General features: G+C 35.3%; 1 protein-coding gene across 1 annotated transcript in view; it reads right to left on the minus strand.

Moving 5' to 3' along the window:
- Positions 1 to 24367, minus strand: part of sav (scaffold protein salvador) — a 136484-nt gene that overhangs the window by 101694 nt on the left and 10423 nt on the right. Inside the window, exons 3-4 of the mRNA XM_090399890.1 lie at positions 19633 to 19990; positions 2453 to 3285 (exon numbers count right to left, since the gene is read on the minus strand). Coding sequence (XP_090256016.1) covers positions 2453 to 3285; positions 19633 to 19990 — 1191 coding nt within the window. The remainder of the gene's footprint in view (positions 1 to 2452; positions 3286 to 19632; positions 19991 to 24367) is intronic.

Here is a 24367-nt window from a genome sequence, read left to right on the forward strand (position 1 = left end):
CCGTCTCCAAATGGCAGCATTATGGTAATCACTGTATGAGATATTAAGTCCAACACTCAAGTTCCGTGTTGCTTCAATTACATGCTGCATAAGACAGTTGCCACTAAGTTGCTCAAGGAATTTTAACTCTTTAACACACATGATATTTCCTGCTTCCAGTCAATGCTGCTAAATTTAAAGTCACCCATTATTATTACTCTCCTGTTGCTGACTAGTCTTCTGTCTGAAGATTTTCGAATTATCACTCCCTGCATTCCATGGCCTGTACCAACATCCAACAAAATATCTAAAATTTGTGCTTAACACAATCTCACACCAAATCTCCTTAAAGCCATTGTAAAATTCGATGCAGTTCCTGTAATTTAGCAGTGATTTTTACAGAGGTCATTCACATTGAAAATAACTCTAAACTACTCATTGCTGAAAATTTTGTAAACCCATGTTGTTCTGAAAATGCAACAATGCAAAATTTCTTCTAAATTGTAAGTTAAATTAGTTAAGATTGTGCACTTTATTTAATTCTCAAAGTGAAATTTTAGAGATGATATATTTTTGAAATGTTTATGTCCCAAGCAAAAGGAATTATAGAGGATTAAGTATGTGAAAGTGAACAATGGTTTGAAAGCCACGGCCGCTGACGTCAAAACATTCGCAGGATATTCGGGGGATTTCTGACTCTGAAAGAAGGAACTCTTGCTGCCCTGCGATGAAGGTCACGATAACTGATGTCAGCTTGCATGTGGGACTTTCCAATCCTAAAACAAGGACCTGAAGAAAAGAGTATATAGGGGGCTTTAGGAGGCTCTATCTCCCACTCATTCTTCTTGGGACAGTCGGCAGACCCGACTAGAGTTTGTCGGAATGCACCCATGGCTTCGGTAAGCGACAGAGGAATTTCTGTGATGAATTGCAGTTAGGAGTTCGCTCAGTGCATCAAACGTAGGGCACCTTCGACTCGATCCAGTACAGTCGGCAAATGGGAATAACTCTTCCTGCAAGTGAACCCACGAAAAGACGACCATTGAGCAGTATACAAAGAAGGCTTGCACAGAGGAACAAGTCGGACAGCCTGCAGAAACAGAGTAGGACTGCAAGAACTTGAATGAAAGTACATGGACTTGTGAGCACATTTTCCAGTATTATCAGTAAAGTGTGAAAGGAGAATTGTAATCTTCTGAATGTAACATTCCTAAAACATTAGTGTTGTAGCGGATAGAAACAAATTAGAACTGAAGGGTAGATATGAGAACTTTTAGGGAGATGATATAGCAAAATTGAGATATTGTAGAACATGAAGTTTTTCTCTCTCTCTCTATGTAAATGGTTGATTCTTTATTTGTTTAAGGTTATGAGTTCAGATTAGATTAAGATTAAGAGCGAGACTGTATAAAGTGTATGGAATAGTGTAATATTTGTTTCAAGTTGCATTAAATGTTTTGTTTGTTAAAAGGAGACTTTCTCCTGATCTTTTCTCAATGCACTCTCTTGAAAAAATATTGAACCTGTAAGTAAGGGGAACTAAGAAATAGCCACGACTGTAAAACTTAGGCCTTAGACCATTGATAGAATTATCCTATAAGTGTTACAGCTCATCTCCGATGCTTATTAATTAGGAACTTAGGTGGCCCAGTCACAAATCAAAATAAATTTTCCTAAGTTCCTTTCAGCTTAAGAGAGTGCTATCTGTACCTGAGAATTGTCTAGTACTTGGGTCAAGTCACTAACAGTATCACAAGTACGAGTACAAATAAATAGTAAAAGTCAAGAATTAATACAAATGGCACAAAAGACGCATAATTACAATGGCACAACCAACACATGTTTAACATCATTATCGCTATTGCTTCTTCACTTTCTTCAAGTTCCACATTGAGAGGACACAACTCTTCTGAACTCATCAGCAATACCTCACCTCCTCTTTATTGTCTCTTTGAAAAATGCTATAACCATCACATTCTATTCTGGTGAGTACAACATCCTCTGTTAACCACATCTCACTAACACCAATGATTTGTGGACTGACTAACTGTATCAAGACCAAAACTCTGCATCCTAATTTCTAATACTCCTTGCATTGGTATATAAGCAGCTTTCCCCAGACTCACCCTTTTCCTTCCCACAATTCTTTATTCCAAGTCTTTTGAAAGACTTGGAGTAAAGATCTGCTAATCAAACTAAGGCCATCCCTGTATTCCTATCTTGTCTTCCTTTGTCTATTATCTCACTATTCTGGTTTTCTATATTATCTATCTAATTCTGGTATCTTACCCTCACAGTCCCATTATTTAGTTTTTTTATCCCTGACTACACACTCCTTCTCATCAACAATATGCCCAGCTTCATACTACTCTCACTTAAATGCAGATCAAATGACAATTAAAAATATTAATGAGGATATTTATTAATTATTTTTTATTCCATTGTTAATTATGAAGTTACAAAAATTCCTTACCTTCTGCATATCTATCACACATTTGTCGTTCTCTTTCTGTGCTAGTTTGGGCTATAAAATGGTTAACATAAATATGAGACTGTTGTAACTGCTGTTGATTTAAAGGCGAGGATAAAGACTGTCTAGAGGAATTCTTATCTCCAATATGAGACTGTAGCTGTTGAAGTCCTAATGTTTGCTGTCTAGAAGAGTTTATATCAGCAATGTGACCAAGTCCAGACTGTGGTAACTGTTGTCTAGAAGAACCTGCTTCTACAACATGAGTGTGTAACTGTTGATGCATAAAATTAGTTTGTTTCGAAGGATCTATTTCAGTCTGAGATTGTAAATGATGTCCTAAAGTCTGCTGTCTATTAGATCCAGCTTCACTGACCTGTGAATTTAATTGCTGGTGTCCTAATTCAGATGTCACTGCCTGCTGTCTACACAGACTTGTTTCTGCAATATGAGCTTGGAAATGCTGGCCTATACATGTTGTTCTTGTAGAATTTGCCTCTGTGATGTGAGACTGTGCTTGTGGATGGCTAGAAGTAAGGCACGTTCTAGATGAACTAGCTTGCATTTTAGACGGCAACTGCTGATGAGTTACATTTGCTAACTGCTGCCTTGAAAGACCAGACTCCAAGTTTTGTGACTGTAACTGTTGGGATATATTTGTTAAATGCCTAGGACCAGTCTCAACATGTGTAAGCAGCTGATGTCCAAGTCCTTGAGCTTGAGATCTCATTTCAGCAAATGGACTGGAACGTAGTGAAGGACCAGCTTCCAGTGTTGTTAATTGTTGCATTGGACTTCCAATCCTCTGATAACTTTCTCCACTAGATGCATAGAGTCTATAAAAAAAGAGAGCAAATCACAATATGTATTAATCCAGTCATTTTTAACAAAACTTAAATATAACCCTGACATTTGAGAAAATGTCAATTATAGAAACCCATTAATCACTGCATGACAGTACTGAATGGAAAAAAAAGTATACGTGGTTAAAAAATAACTTTGAAATTAGTTGGTAATCACTTATGCAATTATCAACTAATTTCAAAATTCTTATATACTGCTTGGAAAGAAATCAACGGACACCCCCACTGGCAAGGTGCATGTAACGAATGCACCTTGCCATGTAACGAACCAAGTTTTGTAGCCTGTATAAATTGAAGGAATATGATGCTCCAAAGTCAGTGCAACCGTATATGGATGAAATGGCAGTGAGAAGAGAAATGACAGAGCTAGAGAGAAGCATTGTGATAGGATTCCATTTTGCTGGCAAATCTGGCCATTCCAGGTCAACAATCAGTGATACCATACAGTTATTGAAGCGAAGGGAGTCAACTGCAAGTACTACACGCAATGGATGACACACCACACTCCCCAAATGTGACTGTAGGGTACTATGAAAGATAATGTGTAAAAACTGCTATTCGTTGGCCAACACATTTGAATGCGGAGTTCTGGGGGCATTGACTGGAACATGACTCTGCATTAAAAACATTCAGAACTAAGGCTCACAACATGGGTTTCCATGGTAGGACTGCAATATGCAAGTCTCACATTACCCAAACCAATATGTAGAGTTGTCTTCGGTGATGCAAAGAGCTGTACATTGGGATGTGAAAGTTTGGAAAACTTGTTAGGAGTGACGAATCGCACTACACCCTCTACCAAGCAGATGGATGGGTGTGTCAGATGTCCAGTGTGACATCTGACACACCCAGATGTCACACTGGTGTGTACTAGACACAGAGTGTGTAGCCTCAACTATGAAATTTGGAGGTGGTGGTGCGATTGTTTTTTCTGGTTTGGCCTTATACTTCTGTTTGTGGTGCCACGAACATTGAACTCCAACAGGTATCTGAACATTCTGGACAATGCAATACTCCATACTTTGTGGCATTTTAGGGAACTGACCATTTCACTCTTTCAGTAAAACAATGCACCATGTCTTAAGGCTGCTATAACTGAATGGTTTTTGGATATGAACTTCACCACACTTTACTGGCCTCCACAGAGCCCTGATCTCAAACCTGTTGAAAATCTGTGGGACGAACTGGATAGTTGGGTGAGGTCAAGGTACGTCCACTCCACAGTAGTCCAGGACTTCATTACATGCCTGCAGGAAGAATGGTCCAAAATTCCCATTAATTGCTATCGTATGTTTGTGAAAAGTATATCCTGTAGAATTGCTACAATCATCGCAACAAAAAGAGGTCCTACACCTTATTAAAGTAGGCACCATGGCTGTTTGTTCATCACACTATGTGTCCTTTGACTTCTTTCCAAGCAGTGTGTGTGTGTGCATGTGTACGTGCCAGTGCATGTGTGTATATATTGCAAAAGATTCAAGATTTTATAAAGAAAAAAATATATATATATGCATGACAAACAATTCAAGGATATGTTGATATAAAAAAATTGATATTATCCACAAGTAAATATATAAGTGAACATTCTGTATCATATGCTTCTGTTTTGATGAAACAAAAGGCAAAGATGTTGAAAAAGACATCTGTGTTATAGATACAGACATGTTTTTCAGATGAGGAAAAAAAAAAAGAAGAAAAATGACATAACACAGCCATCTGGCTTGCTGTGTGGAAGTGCCATTTTATTAAAGAATCCATTATCTGAATTTCTTGTTATCTGAAACAATAAAATTTCTTGAGATTTTCAGATACCATTTTAATTACTGGATATATGTGAAATTAACTTTCTTCTATTAAATCATACCCATGAAAGGTTATAAACCTAGTGCACCTTAGTGTCATGCACACCAAATGAAGATTTTAAACCACTTCAGGCCTCAATAAGCAAAATGGCAGTGCCACTCATACAGATAGTTAATAAAATCTACTACCTAACAACATCCATGTCACAAAGTGGGATTCTAACCCACAGGCTGGAGAGCAAAAATGCTATTTTTTTAATTTTGTGAGTCCCACCCATGAAAAGCTTTTACAGACATATGGTACATCCATACATTGGTGAAATAGTGAATTTTATTTATTTTTTTTATTAATTTGATATGCTTATTTATTTTTTTACCTGGGTCCAGAAATCCCGTTTGAGAAAATCTACTTAACCAACCAAGCTGATGAAACAAATTTTAAGTGATGTAATTTTATTAGAACTTGCTTAGAAATACTGCCATAGCCAGACAGTGATCACTAAGAAGCAACTTCAGGAGGATCAAATGAAGTTTAGGAAGTGGTGGCAAAACTAAATGCTATTTGCAAGAGAATATAATGATTCCAGTATCCTAGTCTACCAGAGCTGATCAACATTTTGAGAGATGTGAACATCTGTAGCCAATTTACTAGACACACATATCATAATATGCTAGAACATTCAGTTTTTAAGTCTCTGGAACAGCATCAAAATAAGATAAATTATTGCCATTACATCAAATCTGCTGGAGGTGGATCTCTGTCACGAGTATTTTGACTGGTCCCTACTCTTCTTTCTTTCCTTCCTTCCACCCCCCCCCCCATATTTCCTATTTTACTTTTCTTCATCTCTTGCAGTGGGAGTCTGCCTTCTCTCCCAGGTATTTGCCTTACCTAGTAAGATAAACAAACACAGAAGAATGCAATGGCAAACCACTTCTGTATATATTTTGCCAAGAAAATCTTATAAACAGAGGCTTCAGTTATTGTGATATAGTGCTGGAAGATGGGACACCCAGGTCAGAAGGCATTGAAATGGCTACTGGGGAAGAGCAGAGAGGGACTTCCAATGAAGTTAACAAGAAGGATGAAGCTGGATCAAAGCCTTCTGGAAGTTCAACTTCTGATAGAGTTAATCTCGAAAGATGTCTCCACTTTACTGATTTACATAAAATAGGAACATGAAATGTAAGAAGCATGTATCAAGGAAAACTGGAACTGGTAAAGAAAGAAATGAGAAGAACTAGAGTTCAGATTTTAGGAATCAGTGAAGTGAAATGACAGGAATGGATTACTTTGATACTGATAATTCATGATTTATTACTCTGGAGATGAAAACCTTTGAAGAAATGAAGTAGCTTTCATAGTAGAAGAGAATACAGAAAATAAATTGTGGGTTACAACCCAGTCTGATAGAATAATAATTCTAATCAGAATAAAGGCATATCCAGTAATGTTACACTCATACAGGTGTATGCACCCACTACAGATTCAAGTGAAGATGAGGTTGAGGAATTTTACAGCAGAATGCAATAGTAGCATAAAGTATAGATAAAACAAATCTTCTCTTGATATTAGGCAACTGGAATGCAAAAGTGGGAGAAAAAGAATGAGGCATCACTGGAAAATTTGGTTTAGGACTAAGGAATGAAATAGAAAGGATGGAGTTTTATGTTGAGAACAATTGCTTTATTGTGAACACTTGTTTTCAACAACATAAAAGAAGATTGTATACATGGACTTCACCAAATGGAAAATATAAAGATCAGATTACATTGTTGCCAGAAGAAGATGGAGAAGTGCTATCCAATCATCAAAAACATTACCTGGTGCAGACTGTGGGATAGATCATGAATTATTAATAGTTGAAGTTAAATTGAAATTAAGGGCTAAGAAGAAACAAAAGGACAGCATCAGATTTGATTTAAATCATATAAACGAAGCATTTAAAGTTGAAGTCAGAAAGAAATTAAAAAGTTTGGAAAAGACATGAAGAGAATTAGAAGAACTATGGGAAAAACAAAATGTACAGTCATAGAAACAACAAAGAAGACTAAGTAAAGCAACAAGAAAGAAAGACTGTAAATGTTTGCTAAAAGAAGCTATTCAAATAACAGAGGAAAGAAGAAAAATGAAACTTCAGAGAAACAACGAAAGCGTTGGACAACTGAGTGCATATTTTCAGAGACAGGCTAGGAAATATATGGAAAAATATCTACACAAAAGGTGCAAGGAAATTGAAGAAAGTAATATTACAGGTAGGAATAAGAGATATGTTTAGAAAAATAAATGATGCTACATGGAAGTTTATCCCTAGATTAGGAGTTGTAAAAAGTAATTAGGGAAAACGCCTGATGGAAGAAGCAGTAGTGAACAAAAAAATGGAAAGGGTATGTAGAGGATTTGTACAAGAAATATAATAATATTGCAGGAGAATTTGAAAGGAGAGAATTTGTTGAGGAACCCATGATAATGAAAAGTGAAATAATATCAGCAATGGAACAGCTGGCAAAAGGAAAAGATCCTGGAGCTGATGATGTGCCAGTGGAATTATTGAGAGCAACTGGGGAGGATGAAGTAGTGAATATATTGACTGAAATTTGTCAACATGTTTGGAAGAAAATATACTGGCCTAGAGATTGGAAAACATCAGTATTCATCCCAATTCCAAAAAAACTGAGAATTATAAAACCATCACTTTAATTTCATACACAAGTAAAGTTATGCACTGAAAGTGATCCAACAAAGGCTGGAACTATTTGTGAATAGAGAAATGCCACAAGAACAGGCAGGCTCTAGGAAAGGTAGAGAAACTAGAGACCAAATAGCAAACACGAGATGGATTATGGAAAAAAGAAGGAGAATCATAAGAAAGATTCCGGTAATTGGACCACAAGTTTATTACGATAAATAACAATAAAAAACAACCCGACAAGTTTTGTAAGGGGTCAAAGGTAACTAAAAGTTAAAACACATGAAATAATTACTCAAAATAGTTCATTCTATGCAGTTGTCTAACTGTTCATTAAATTGAATATCCGACTGTAGATTCAGTGCAATGCTAAGTTTGAACAATGCTGGATGCTGTCACATGTTGTTCACGTTCACATTGTCCGAGGTCTGACTTGGGTATATTTTTTATCAATGCTGACCAAACTTGGTGTAGAATTAGGCCCTTTTTTTTGTTGCATTGCATTGGAATTCTAAGCATGTTTGTAGCTTCTTTAAATTTCCTTATGAACAATTTTTTTCAATGCAAAAAAGAAGAGAAAACAAATCAGGCTTAGCATACCATACAACTTCCACCAGCCATAATGTACTCTGACAAAATACAAACATGTCTTACATTGAAAAAAATTGTTTCATAAGGAAATTTAAAGAAGCTACAAACATGCTTAGAATACCAAACGCAATACAACAAAAACCGGGGCCAAATTCTACACCAAGTTGAGTTCGAGGTTATATCGTAGTGTGTAGTGTTCGTGCAAGCTCCTGATAAGATAAGTATTATTTTCAGTTATCGTTGATAAAATTAGTTAATATTGCGTAGTTTTGTTTGCCTTGCGTATTTTAGTGCGTCTGTTTGTGTGTTTTTGGTGTGTATAACTTATTATTTGATAAAACACGTTGCAATAATTATGGCACCTGTACGAAGGAAAATGGCGGCCAGTAATGATGGTTCGCCATCGTTATCAAAGAACAGTAGTATAAAAGAAATGAGTCAGTGTACTAGCTGTGAAATGTACGCTTTACGGAGTGCGGTCGGAGTGTGGATAGATGATAATAAAGGATTGAATGTGTGTAGAAAATGTAGGGAGAATGAGGAATTGAAGTGTATTTCGGATCGTGAGTGTGATATTTTTGTCAAACTTCAGAATGAAGAAAATAGCGATATGACAAGAAACGGCAAGATTGTACATGAGAATTATGAGAGTGTGAATGCAGAAAGTGTGAATGATAGTATTAATGGTTTCTCAGAGAATAAAAAAGATGAGATAGATGCATTGAATGAGATCGCGTTGTTGAATGGTGCGATAGAAAGGGCAAAACAGCAGCTAGAGTGCATGAAAAAAAGTCGACTGAATGAACCTGTATGGAGACTCGTTAGTATGAGGTGTGTTAGTAGAGGATTTGACAAAATCGTACCAACCTGTGCGACCATAAAGGATGTAACTGAGTCTATTAGAGAGCAAAAGGAAAGGGTGAAAGAAATGATTGTTGTGGCAGGTACGAATGATTTGAAAGGAGATAAAATGGAAATGATAGAAGACCTGAATGAATTGTTTGAGGTAGCAAAAGAAAAGAGTGAGAGAGTTAGAATGATTAGTCTTTTGCCACGGTATGACAGTGAAATGTTTAAAAGGAGGGCCATAATTGCGAATGACTTTATGCGTGGGTTATGTATGACGAGTGGTGTGGAATTTGTGGATGTGTGGAGTGAGTTTGATGGGCGAAAGGATCTATATAAGATGGATGGCTTGCATTTGAATGGTTATGGTGTAAGAAGACTTGAGAGAGTGTTGCTGAATGTAGTGGATGTGCAAATTCAGGGAAACTAGATTTGTTAAAGGGGGGGGGGAGTAGATATACAGTCCTTAGGGAGGCAGTCGAATGTAAGAATGAATATAATATGCTAGAGCAAATAAGGACAACAAACCAGAGTGGGATAGTTAATATAAGGCATCAAGGTAGGGTTGGGGCTAATGGGGGTCTTAAATTCATGTACACTAATACTACGAGTATTACGAACAAGAAGGAAGAGTTTTTGGCCATGGTTGGCACTTCCAGACCACAGGTTATTGGTATTAGTGAAACATGGCTGACTGTATATGATATAGCTGGTGGGATTGAATGTGATGGGTATAGTGTGTTCAGGAATGACAAAGAGAATAAAATGGGGGGAGGAGTATTGTTGATGATAGCTGATGAGCTACAGCCAAGGAGAATAGAAGTTGAATTGCAGGTTAGAGAAAATAGCACATTTGAGGCCATTTTGTGTGAGATTGTGGCTAGCAGAACTAAATATACAATTGGGTGCTGCTATAGACCAGGTGATGGAAAAGATGGTGGTGACAATATGCAAAAGCAAATAGAAGAAATGAGTGGAAGGAGGGTGATTATTATGGGAGATTTCAACTATGGTCGCATTGATTGGAGTGAGGAGAGGACACACGGGAGGAAGGAATTGGATTTTTTGCGGTTATTAAGGGATAACTATCTGCGATAGCATGTAATGGAAAATACTAGGGGTCAGAGAGTGCTTGACCTAGTAATTACATCTGAGGATTTGGCTGTAACAAATATGACCACATTGCCACCAATCGGTGAGAGTGATCATAGGGTCTTGACTTGGGAGGTGGCTAAAGGTGTAGAATTTTCAATTAAGAGAGGGTACATGTGGAATTATCGGGCTGGAAAGTATGACAAGCTTAGGAGTTTGATTGGCTCAGTGTCATGGCATGTACAACTGCAAGGACCAGAAGCTGATAGTGCATGGGAGGTAGTTAAGAAGTGCTTGCATGAAGCAATGGCTGACTTATACCTAGAGTCCGAATAATAAATCAAGTAGGGGGTTAAATGGATGAATAACACCATTAAGCTTGAACTGCAAAAAAAGAAACAACTATGGAGGGAATTTAAGGAGAAAGGTGACCGGCAGGCACATGAACGGTATAAAGCACAGGCCCGAAGGGTGACGAGTGTGGTAAGAAAAGCAAAAAAGGATTACAAAAGAGCATTCGCCATGCAGGCTAAAGAGAATCCTAAACAGTTTTTTAGATAAGTAGCAAGTAAAAGGAAAAATGTACATGGCAGAAAGATTTTTGCCGATGGTAGGGAGGTAACTGAATCAGTTGAGATAGCTGAGTTACTGAGCGAGCACTTTTCAAGAATATATCATCCAGGTGGTGACATTGCAGAAACGAAGAAACCAGTAGATTATACGGGAATTGTGATGAATGAAGTGGAGGTGAGTAGTCTATTGCATAACCTCAATGTCAATACATCTGTGGGATTGGATGGTATACCAGCTCGTGTAGTACGAGAAGCAGCTAAAGAATTGTCAGTACCCTTGACCATTTTGTTTAATTTGAGTCTCAGGTCTGGGTTAGTCCCGAGCGGGTGGAAGGAGGGGAAAATAGTTCCACTGCATAAAGGTGGTTCCAATACTGCTGTTGTAAATTACCGACCGATTAGCATATCAGGAATCACTGTCAAGGTCTTAGAGAAATTAGTCAAGAAAAGAATATAGGATTGGATAGATGAAAATGGGATATTGTATGGGGGACAACATGGTTTTGTGAAGGGTAGATCATGCCTCAGTAACTTGTTCACGTTTTATAACACAGTGACGGCTGAACTGGATAGGGGTAATGGGTTTACAGTGATACTACTGGACCTTGCCAAGGCCTTTGACAGGATACCACATGGAACCCTAATCAGTAAACTGGAGCAGATGGGGATAGATATAGGGTTGGTAAGATGGATAGGAGGGTGGTTCAAGGAGAGATACCAGAGAGTGGTTTATTCAGGAGTGGAGTCAAAAAGACGTCTTGTTGCTAGTGGAGTGCCGCAGGGCTCTGTTCTTGGACCACTGCTTTTCAATTTGTTGAAAAGCAGTGGTCCAAGAACAGATCCTTTCCAATATCAATGATATTGGTAAGGATTTGAGAGGAAGTGTTCACTTGTTTGCTGATGTTGCAAAGTTGGGTAGAGCAATTGTGAGTGCACAGGATGTCAAAATTTTACAGGATGATTTGGATAGTTTGGAGGACTGGGCTAGGAAAAATGGATGTCAGTTTAATGTGGCAAAGTGTAAGGTTATGCACTTTGGGGTGAAAAGAATAGCAGCAGTATATCGCATAGGTGGAACCGTACTCCAGGAGATTGATGAGGCCAGGGATTTGGGAGTGCTGGTGGATAGGGAGTTGAAGTTTAGGGGGCACATTGCAAAAGTAACTAAAACAGCTCACCAAATCACTTGGCTTATGAAAAATACTTTAACATGCAGAGAGAAGCAAGTTGTTGTTCCCCTGTATCGAGCCTTGATAAGACCCCATCTGGACTTCTGTGCCCAGTTATGGGCACCAGGGTTTCTTCGTGATGGGGAGGAAGTGGAGAGGGTCCAGAGACGAGTGACCAAGATGATAGCAGTTCTGTGGAATGAACCTTATGAGAATAGGTTGAGGATTTGTGGGTTGCAGAAATTGGACGATAGACGAAAGAGGGGTGATATGATTGAGACATTCAAATTACTGAAGGGTTTTTATAAGATTGATCCAGAAGATATTTTTGAAAATATGACTGGTGGTGGGAGGACTAGGGGCCATGCATGGAAGCTGGGCAAGAGCGTGGATGACAAGGGTGTTAGAGCTAGGTTTTTTACTTGGAGAGTGGTGAATGAGTGGAATAAGCTTCCAGAGTCTGTTGTGGGTGCTACGACCGTGAATGAGTTCAAGGCAAGATATGATAGATATTGTGTGAATGTTGAATAGTTGTTCCAGACATGATGTTAGGGCCTCCCTCGATGAGTCTCTCGACTCCTTGGAGTTTCCCGGAACAATAATAATAATAATAACAATAATAATAAGTTTGGTCAGCATTGATAAAAAATATACCCAAGTCAGTCCTCAGACAATGTGAACGTGAATAACACAACCTGACAGCATCCAGCATTGTTCAAACTTAGCATTGCACTGAATCTACATTCAGATATTCAATTTAAGGAATAGTTAGACAACTGAATAAAATTCAGTAAGTTATTTGAGTAATTTCTCATTTCATGTGTTTTAACTTTTAGTTACCTTTGACTCCTGAAGATGTAAGTCATATGACCTTACGAAACTTGTCGGGTTGTTTTTTATTGTTATTTATCGTAATAAACATGTGGGCCAATTACCGGAATCTTTCTGATGAACTGATAAACCACAGAAACCTTCACATACAAAAAGAAGGAGAATTTCAGAAGGAAGTATTTATCTGTTTTATTGATTATAAAAAAGCTTTTGATTGTGTGGATCACAACAGACTGTAGATTGTAATGAGATTAATGAAAATACCTGAGTAAATAATTCTCTTTATAAGAAAGCTGTATGACAACCAAGAAGCTTCAGTAAAAACAGTCTTTTGAGAAACAGTGTTCAAGTGGAAAAAGGGGTGCAGCAGGGTCATATACTGTCGCCCATATTTTTAATATTTATAGTGAATATATTATGAGAATGCTAACTTAGACAAAGATCCTGGAATTAAGATTGGTGGCAGAAAAATAAATAATTTAAGACATACAAACGATACAAACATCATAACAGAAACTAAGGAAGATCTGGTGCTATTGATTTTAGTGGTTAAGAGGGTTAATTTAAATAGCAACAAAACAAAAGTGATGGCTTCTAGCAATTTAAATGAATTTATAATACAGGGTAAAATAGAAATCATTGAAAGTTATGATTTACTGGGGTTCAGAATCAGAAATGATGGTAAATGTGAAGATGAAATTAAAAGAAGGATAGTCATGGTAAAAAAAAAAAAAAGTATGTTAAACCTGACAAAAATTATGAAAGATAGAGTTATGAGTAAGGCCATGAAAGTTAGAATTGTCAAACCAATGGTATTTCCAGTAGTGATGTATGGATGTGAAAGCTGGATTATTATGAAGAAAATGAACTGATTCATCTGAATTATGGGTGTGGAGGAGACGTAAGAATTCCATGGACTACAAGAATGACCAGTAAGATTTTAGAGAGTATACAGCAAGGGTGTTCAACCTGTTGATCGATCTCTAGTGTATTCCTCCTTACTTACAAATTTAATTAAAACTGAAAACATAATATTTTATTTATCATTATTTTGTATTATTTTTAATTCGCTTTAAGTGTATTGCTATTGTTTATTTATTTTTTGTTAAAATTGTCAAATCAGTAATTTTCTTGTAAGTCTGGGTAAATGAATTAATTTGGATCAGTGGAAGTCAAACAGCGAGCCTAGTGAATACGATTATAAGCAAAGTGTAAAAACTCAATTGTAGCTTAAATATTCCAAAGCACATTACATTGATTTTTTACTTAGGTTAAGTCCCATGTGAATATTGTAAAAAAATAAACTTTGTTTGTCTCGGTATAGTTTGTATTAGATGTTTTTGTAAATAACTTTTTTTGAAGCTAACTGTATATACTGCTTTAATATGTTAGAGTGTTAAAAACAAAGGCAATGTTTTTGTCGCTGAAGCTGTACATGGTGGCATTAGAAAGATTGCTATTGAAATGTATGTATGAGAAAGGCTTGCAGGCTCTAAGTGTAAACATCTCCGAAGTCAGTCAGAAAGAGTTCAAACAATTTTCCTATGGCCGGCAACTTACAATCAAAAGAAAGTGAAGAGAACAAAAAGGCATGCCGAACTTGAAACTTAAGACGAAAGACTCATACCGATTCTTTGGGGGTTGCCAAACTTCATGCGAGGTCTCAGAGGAGGCTTAATAAAAAGGGACTGAAGCAAGCAGAAGGGGTCCCAGTTCCAGAATTGCTGTCAGAGAGGAGGCCGCCCGGTCCAGAGTCACCGTCAGAGAGACTGCCTGGATCCACGTTGCTTGAGAGAGAGGAGTTCCCCGCTTCCAGAAAGAAGCTTCTCGGTTCGAGACGTCGCTAGAGAGAGACTACTTCTAGGCCGCAGACAAGATTTCAAATTGCTGAAAGGAAGAGTTCCAATTGCCGGAGAAAAGTTTCAGGCCAGGTTAATGTCAGACATTCACCAGTGTATGTTTTCATTACAATTTGATGAATCAAATTACTTCACTGATATTGCTCAGTTAATGGTATTTATTCGCATTGTATTTCAATATTATTCAAGTAAAGAAGAATTTTTGAAAATTATACCATTATTGGGAAGGACTAAGGGAGAAGACATTTTTTCGGCATTTGATGAATTTGTGAAACAACACAAACTTCTGCTTTTTAAACTTGTGTCTATTACTACTGATGGTGCTCCTGCAATGATAGGTAATAAATCAGGCTTCATTTCATTATGTAAAAACGATGACAAATATCCAGATTTTTTAATGTACCACTGTATTATTCACCAACAAGTACTGTGTAGTAAAAGATTAAACACAAAAGATGTTTTGGATATTACATTTAAAATTGTAAATTCTGTTCGAGGAAAAGCCCTGCAATGGTGGTTATTTAAATTACAGGCAGATGATGATAGGGAACTTCTGTTGTACAATAATGTTCGCTGGCTCAGTAGAAGTCAATTTTTAGAAAGATTTCTTGTATTAATTAACGATATAAAAAAATTTTCATGATGAAAAAGGAGATATTTATCCACAATTGAGTGATAAAAGATGGTTGTTACACTTATCATTTTTAGTAGATTTCTGTACGAAATTACGCAATTTAAATTTAGAGTTACAAGGTAGAGATAAAAATTTAATTGACATGTTAAGTTCAATAAAAACTTTCCAACAATACTTACTTTTATTAAAGAAGAATAGAAATGACAGTGAATTTAGACATCTCCCATATTTATTAAAATTTTTTGAACAAAATCAAGAAATGCTTCGCTATGATTTAAAAGAATTTATTCGTGAAATAGAATTAGTGGAGGAAGAAATAAATTCAAGATTTAAAGATTTTAATAAAACTGAAATGATTGTATCTTTTATATATATATATTTGATTTGATTTTTTATTTATATATATGATTGTATCTTTTATATATAATAATCCATTTCAAGAAAACTTGAATCACAGAAATTTCAAATAAAATTAGTGGGCTGTTTGATATAAACCAAGCTGAAGTAGAACTTGAGATAATAAACATTCAGAATAGTTTACATTTAAAATCAATAAACAATGAAGTCATTTGGAAGTATGCACATGACAAATTCCCAATATCAACTGATATTGCGTGAAAAATTCTGTCGTGTTTCAGATCAACATACTTGTCAGAATCTACTTTTTCAAATATGACTGTCATAAAAAATCAATTAAGAAAAACCAAATTACAAATGATCATTTGGATGATTGTCTGTGATTGGCCACTTCTTCATATCAACTCGACTATGAAAATATTGCGAGGTCCAAACAATGCCAAATTTCACATTCACTTTTTTTTTTTTTAATCAACCAGCATTTCCTGTAACTTGTGAGTTTGTAATCAATCTGTTGTTTTTTTCTAACTTCGGTTTTCCAAAATAGAGAAATAAATATTTTATTCCAATATATTTGTTTTTTTTTTGTTGTATTAAAATAATTAAAAATGATAAATAAATTTTTAAATACACAAATAAAGTTTTTAGTTGTGCATTTTTTTTTTTAGTTGTTTATTTGTGTGTGTTTTGGCGATCTACTCTCTTATATTCGGTGATCTACTCTCTTATATAGATCACTACGTGATCTATATAAGAGAGTAGATCGCCGAATAACTTATTATAGAAAAGTAGCTCACGTAGTAAAAAAGTTTGAACACTGCTGGTATACAGACAGAATGCTCCTTGGAGTTGAAGATTGTTAAACAGAAGTTGATGTACTTTGCACATATGAGCTGATGAATCATCACTGATAAAGACAGTTGTGTTGGAGAAGATTGAGGGAATGAGAAGAAGAGGAAGACCACAAAAGAGTTGGATGAACAACATAACAAACTTATCAACTTTAGCTTAAAATTGCTGAAGGAAAGGACAAGAAGCTAAGTGGGATGGAGAGCCTTCGTGCACAAGATCACCAAGTGTTGAACACGACTGGATGGCACATAGCAACAACAAAGATGTTCAAGTGAAATTGAGATTTAGAGATGGGGGGGATTCATGCAGGTGACGTCATTATCATGCTGCTGTAACTAATTAAAAAGTATATTAATTTTTTAAAGTTCAAATTAAACTACCTTGCTTCATCTAAATGATGATACTTTGGCCAGATGAAAAGAATCTACCTACACTAGAAACTAATGCAATGTCTTCTTTTTTTTTCCCTCCCACATCAGAAAATCCCAAATCACAAACTACCGAGTTTTATTCTACTAGATTATGAATCTCTAGGCATTCTTTGCTGCAGCTATCAACTTCTTCTACTCATTTTCTTGAGATCTTTACAGTCCTTTTTGGACATTATCTTTCAAATGTTTGTGGTCTTACTCTAGGTGGCTTTCCATTATGCCTCATCTTGAATGCTTGTTTAGCCATTCTGTCCTCATCCATTCTTTACATATGTCCAAACCATCTTAGTTTGCAAGCTCTGATTTCATCAGTTAGAAGAGATCTGTAGTGCTTGTACAGTCATCTCTTACAGGTCCAGAGACTTTTCTAAGAGATTTTATTTTCAAACAACTGCAAGGCTTTTTTTTTTTTTTTGCATCTTGATCTATAAAGAATTTATTTTATTTCTGCTTGAGAAAATTTTGGAAGATAATAAATGATGTAGTGAATGATAAGATCTATTGGAGGCATGTACTCTAGCTTGAATTTCTGTACTAATTGTATTATCTTGAGTAATCAATGTTCCAAGATATTTGAAGGACATGGCATTTTTTTGACCTGGTTATTATCAATTGTAAACTGATCATTGTCCGCTTAGTTGTTTTTATATACTTATATTTGGGTGTTATCCTGGTTGAATCCTAATTTTTCATCAGATATTTTGATTTTCTGCATGTTATTCAAATATTTTCAACATTTTCTTATATTGGACAGACATCATTTGTTTATCCCACTATTAATATTCTACACAATTTCTTTAATACAAGGGTTGTTTGAAAAGTTTGGTAAATTTCCAATAGACGGTGTTAGATTCTAAATGAAGGAATCTTGGAAAGAAATCATTCATTTAGAACCTAACATATAAAACTTGCTGGCAAAGAGAAATACCTGCACATCAGTTGTAATTAAAAGTGAAACTTTTTCACTTTATGTAAAATTTGTATTCTTTGTTTTAAGTACCTTATATTTAAGCTGTGATGATTATATTAAGATTTCATTGGTGATTATATTAAGTTATTGTGATAGACTATTTGGAAAAGGGTAAGACAATAACAGGAGTCGATTATGCGGCATTGTTTGACTGTTTAAAAGAAGAACCAAAAGAAAAACGACCAAGATTGGTGCACAAAAAAGCGCTCTTTTATCAAGACAATGCACTGTCCCACACATCAGCCATCGCAATGGCAAAATTACATGAATTGAGGTTCGAATTTTTTCCATATCCACCATATTCCCCGGACTTGGCCCTGTGTGACTTCTTGTTCCAAAACTTAAAAATTTGGCTCGGTGGGAAAAAATTTTCTTCGAAAAAGGATGTCAATGACTATTTTGCACAATTTGACAAATACTACTTTTTAGATGGGATGAAAAAATTGGAAGCTTGCTGGACCAAATGTGTAGACCTCGATGGAGACTATGTTGAGAAATAAAGGTGTGTTTTCCAAAAAAAAAAAATGTTTAACTTATTTTTTTACCCAACTTTTCAGACACAATTTTCTAAAGATAAATTAAATAGGAAGGTGAAAGGGCATCACCTTGCTTTAATTCTGACTTAACTACCAATGGTTCAGATCTAATTCCATTAGCTAATATTATGCTTCAGCTGTTCATGGTGCAAATTTTGATCAAATTTATTATCTTATGAGGTATTCCAAGTTCATTTAATACTCTGCAGCTACCATGTATACTGCTATAGCCTTTGCCGTCTTTGCACCAATAAACCAACCAAACAACTCTCCAGCCTTCTCTATGAATGCTATCATGCGCTTTTCTAAAATGCATAAATAAAATATGAACAGGCTGATTATATTCCCATTTTTTTTCTTTAATATCTGTCTTAGCATAAAAATCTAGTCAACTGTGAACCTATTTCTTTAGAATCCTGTTTGATATTTACCTATGTTTTCTTCAGTCTATAGTATAATTATTTTTAGTACACTATTAGATAAAATGTGATGGCTTGTGGACAGGAGCAACATCCCTTTGTACTTTTCACATTCATTTTTGTCCCCCCCCCCCTTTTTTTTAATTTTATATATTGGTATGATTACTGATTCCTTATCTCTTCATTTTCCATATTAAATTGACCTGTTTGTGTGTTTCTGTAGTTAATTCACTACCTCCACATTTGATGACTGGCTACTATTCTGTTAGTACTGAATGTACACAAAAGTCATTTTAATCAAAAAAATACTTTTTAAGGAGTCAGCTGAAGCATAATGGCCCTCAATCCCATCTGCAAGCACTTTTCATTCTTTCATTCCTCACACACTAATGAGCTTATATTCCTCTACATAATTTTGTTCTTTATTAATCCTGAGGATATCAAATCTCTGGTGTCAAGTAATAGCTTCTCTTAAAAAAAAAAAAATTAAGATTTTGCACTTATTTTTAATTAAACTTAATTATTAATTTAGTAATTCTAAATGTTAGTTTTTTTTGTTAACCAAAAAACTTCTCATAAGAATGCTCTTTGTTTATTTTACAAATAAACAAATATATTCTTCAATCAATAAAGTGAAATGACAACGAAGAGGGAAAATGTGCAACTTACCTTACATCATCATTTCTAGTTAAAGGTGATGTTAGTTTTGGAGATGAAGGATGTGAAACAGAACTTTGTACTGGAGCTGAAAGACCACGCTGAGCACCAATAGTGATAGCAACAGACCCTGATTGCTGAGTTGAACGTAGCAAAGGTCCAATATTTTGGTTAACCAGCTGATTTTGTGCATGAAACCTAGATTGATTTTGTGTTTGGCTTTGAGAAGCTTTGGCACATTTCTGGGCAAGGCTGGTTGGTTGTGAGGGCTGCCTTTCTTGGGGTGATGAAATATCTCCAGTTCCCCTCCACTGAAAAGCTGGATTCTTTTTATGTGGTTGGTGATGAATTGTAGTCCACACATTAACAACTACAAGAACAAAAAAAAATTCTTTCATAAATTATTTTAGTTTTAAGATCATTAAGATCAATAAAGGAATAGAGAAATGAATGAAGTCATGATAACTATCTGAAGCAACATATAACAGAAATCACAAAGGAAGACAGAAGTACTTAGAGATAACTACAGCTTGAATATTCAGGTACTAAAAACTGTTAAATTAGATGTACAAAAGATACATTAGAAACATGCAGTTTAAAAAAAAAAAAAAAAAAGCAACAAACAATTATTAAGTTTTATTCATAAAATTTAAAATTCAATTTTATCTATTGTTAGAGAAAAATATATCTATTAGAACCTACAATTGCTGACTGCACCTGAAAAAATAAGACATTTTTGTCAGATTTTCTATGCACAAATTCTACAAATTTCAAGGAAATGAAATAATTTTATTTCTGAACACATAGCTGATAACAGATTTACTTCAGTCTTCAATCGAATAATTCCACTTTAAACATTTCATCTTACCAATATTTTTTATTTTCTTCAACTCATAGCTGAAACATATACCTTATTTACATTTCTTAAGTATAAGATGGCCCCAACACCTATTATGAATTGCTTGAATTTCCTTCAAAGTATTATTAATCTAGACTGAATGCAGTCCTGTTTCTTTTTTCAAGTGCTGTTATCACTTTGTTCAAAATTAATGCAACAGATCATCACACGCATGCTCTTTACACAAAAGCTGCTTCCCAATTTGTACTGAGGAGTCATCTTAAGAAAGTCTAAGGATAATCTGAGATATCTTTTTGAAGTATAACAAAGTCTTCACTTTAGTATCAAGATATACTAAAGTGCAGATCATGTTCCTTTCTCACCTTGTCAAATCTCTATAAGTAGTGAGAAAGCTCAGGGAATTTTTTTGAATATTTCAATAGGAGATGGTGCTTTCAGGAAGTTAATGCCACCAAGTGCATGTTCTGCAGGGGGGAAAAAAATAGTATCTGTTTGAAAATAAAATTAAAAAAAAAAAACTGCAAGTCAAACAACTCTTGGATATGAACTGCAGACTCAAATATACAAACGTTATTGGAGAAAACATAAATGAATTTCAAAACAAACATCAAACCTTAAACTGACTGGAAAAATCTGAAGATAATGTAGAATGACTCAACTAGGAAAGCATGTAGAGTGAAGTTATGTGCAAAGATAGCAAAACAGGAATTCCATAATAGACATAAGTGAAAGAAGCAGACCTCATACAGGAAAACAGTTTATCCTAAACAAGAAATTATATTCTGCTTTAATCCTTTGCCAAGCATAAGCAGAGTGTTTGTGCATGAAGTACCTTGACAACTAGTTTACTTGTAGAGGCTGTTGACTTCACATTGATTGTCTCCCATGATGCAAAACACTTCCTTTTGGATATATTGCTATGCATCATGCATTATATACACTTGAAAGGAAGCATGCTTTGCATTATGGGAAACCAAGACAATAATGTAACGTCAACAGCCTCTATACAGAAGTAGACATGTTGTGAAAATACTTTGTGTACAAACTTTGGAATATAATTATAAGAATATAATTATATTCTTATATATACACTTGAAAGGAAGCATGCTTTGCATTATGGGAAACCAAGACAATAATGTAACGTCAACAGCCTCTATACAGAAGTAGACATGTTGTGAAAATACTTTGTGTACAAACTTTGGAATATAATTATAAGAATATAATTATATTCTTATAATTATATTATAATTATAAGAAGAATATAATTTCTTGTCTAGTATAATTTACTTTGCAATAAAGCATAAAAATTTTTGCAGGCAAATAGAAAAATGCTATGTATAAAAAGTAGATAAAAAAAATTATGGAATGATTTTGTATACAGTGATTTCTCTGAAAATTCTATCGAATTTTGCTAAAGCATTCGATAGAGTACAACATCATAAACTACTGTTGAAATTAAACAGGATGGGAATGGATTATCAACTGGTAGCTTGGTTACTGGGATGGTTGACAGATAAGAGTCAGCAAGCTGTGTTTCAAAAAGGAGGGTAGCAAGTGAGGTACCACAAGATTCTGATGGAATTTTTGTTTACATATAGTTCAATATGCAAATTCAGTGATGTAGTTGAAGGTTGGAGAGAAGATATTCAGTTGTTTGCTGATGATGCTAAAGTAGGAAGAGCAATGTCAGGAAGTTTTATGTGATGTTTTTGAAAGAGGACTTGAACAGGTTGGTGCTTTAGGCTGAAGAATGGAAATGTCTTTCAATGATGTTTAACATTAGGCACTTTGGCCAGAGAGGATGGAATATGGTTTATCATATTGAGGAATTTGACTTCATTAGATGAAGGATCTTGGTGGATAGGGAAAGTTGTAAAGGATTATCTAGAAAATTACTTTTATAATGCAAAGAATAGTGACGTGTGGATAAGGAGGTAATAGTTCCACTGTATAAGGCACTAATTAGGTCTCATTTGCATTTCTGTGTATAGATCTGGTCACCTAGCTATACTGATAAGGAAACATTGGAAACAGTGAAAAGGGGGGGATAATTAACACCTTCTCAGGACTGGAATATTGAGTATGAGGATAAACTGAGGAACTATGGTCATCAGAGCTTGGCAAATAGGAGGAGTGATATGATTGAGATGTATAAGTTTGTGAGAGGAGCCATGAAATAGATAGAAGGAAATTATTATACAGGATAATCAGTGATGTGAAAATGAGAGACCATCCCTGGAAAATGTGCATAGATCATATGAGTAAGAAAGTGAAAAGGAGATTTTTTGTATGGTGAATGAGTGGGTGCATGCTCCAACTTGAAATGTTTTAACATGTTCAGGTCGGGGTGATCATAGCTTGCCCACCATTAAACCAACCATCTGTAGAAGTGAGTGAATTTACTGGCGATTTCATTCCTGGGTGTTGTCCAACTTTTTGTAATAGTTTCTTCGATTGTAATTAATCCTGCATTGAGGAGAGGGGGGATAGGTGACAAGGAATGCTCTTTTCAGAATATATTAAAAATGATAATTAAAGAGAATGATATATTTCATTATTAGTTACTATAATTGATTTACTTAAAATTGTAAAGAATAGCAAATATAAGCAAGAGAAAGAATAGGCGTGAATAAAAATACTTTCAGTACTGTCAAATGGAGAATAAATAATTTACTTCCATGATATTATACGTGCGCTTGTGTTATGAGTATCTGGGGGGGGGGGGGGGTAATGAATATGTGATCCTAAAAACTCTAGACTTTCATGTTGCAATAGATTTCACGGTATGATATGAACACAGATGGATAAGAAAATAACTATTTATTAACTTAGAAGCTAATATTTCGCTGGTATTATATCCAGCATCTTCAGAGCACACAACACAAAATTTTTTACAAAAGCAAGACAACCACAATCTGGTGTAACAGCGGGGCTAGTATAAGTAATTGCAGCGTGCAACACAAGACTATAGTCTTAATATGGTGCCATCTAGGTTAAAAAAAGTTTTGAAATAGTAGTCCAAATGATAAATATTAGCTTCTAAGTTAATAAATAGTTATTTTCTTATCCATCTGTGTTCATATCATACCGTGAAATCTATTGCAATATGTCTGACGAACCCATAAGCGTATCCACTAGACTTTCATATTTTCATTTATGATGGCATAATTAAAAACCTTATGAATAGGTGGAAAGAGTTTGTTTGCAAAATACAAATCACTAACAGCCACTATACTGCAGACACAAGAAACAGTAGTTTTATCACATCACTGAATATGGTACAGAAACATTTGCAGTCTGTGTAATATATTTGTCAAAAAAAAATAGTGCAATTAGAGACAATTGGGGTAAAAATGGCACTACCTAATTAAACATATCTCCTCCCACAGAAACTATGTTACATAGACTAAAGAAAAATCATTTGTTGGTACTTCCAAATGCAGCATCTAACTAAAAACAATTGTCCTAACATTTGTCCAAATTTTCAATTAAATGAAATAAGAGCTTTTTTCAGTTGCATTTGAACTTTTTGATGTCATTAAGACAGATCACAAATAGCAGAGTTGTAACAAACATGCCTTTGTACTAGTAAGGCTGCCTGACATGGGACACACAAGAAAGTGTGCAATAAAATTCTACTGAAAGGGTTGTAACTAACACATCGTGAAAACTTTGTCAGATCAGCCAGCCCACATGACAGGGAAGTGGCACATAAATGGTAATGAGAAGTCCCATCAGACTTCTCATTACCGTTTGTGTCTTGTCAAACTTGAACGTGTTAAGGAACATATGTTAATTACTGTCATATGTGAGTGTTCAACTTCTCAAATGATTCTTTGGACTCTATGGATGCTTGGAAGTAATACTAAAAATATAATTTTTCTTGTT

The sequence above is a fragment of the Typopeltis vanoorti genome, chromosome 11 (assembly GCF_054136105.1).
Source record: "Typopeltis vanoorti isolate ZY-2024b chromosome 11, IOZ_Tvanoo_1.0, whole genome shotgun sequence".
NCBI classification, from domain to species: domain Eukaryota; kingdom Metazoa; phylum Arthropoda; class Arachnida; order Uropygi; family Thelyphonidae; genus Typopeltis; species Typopeltis vanoorti.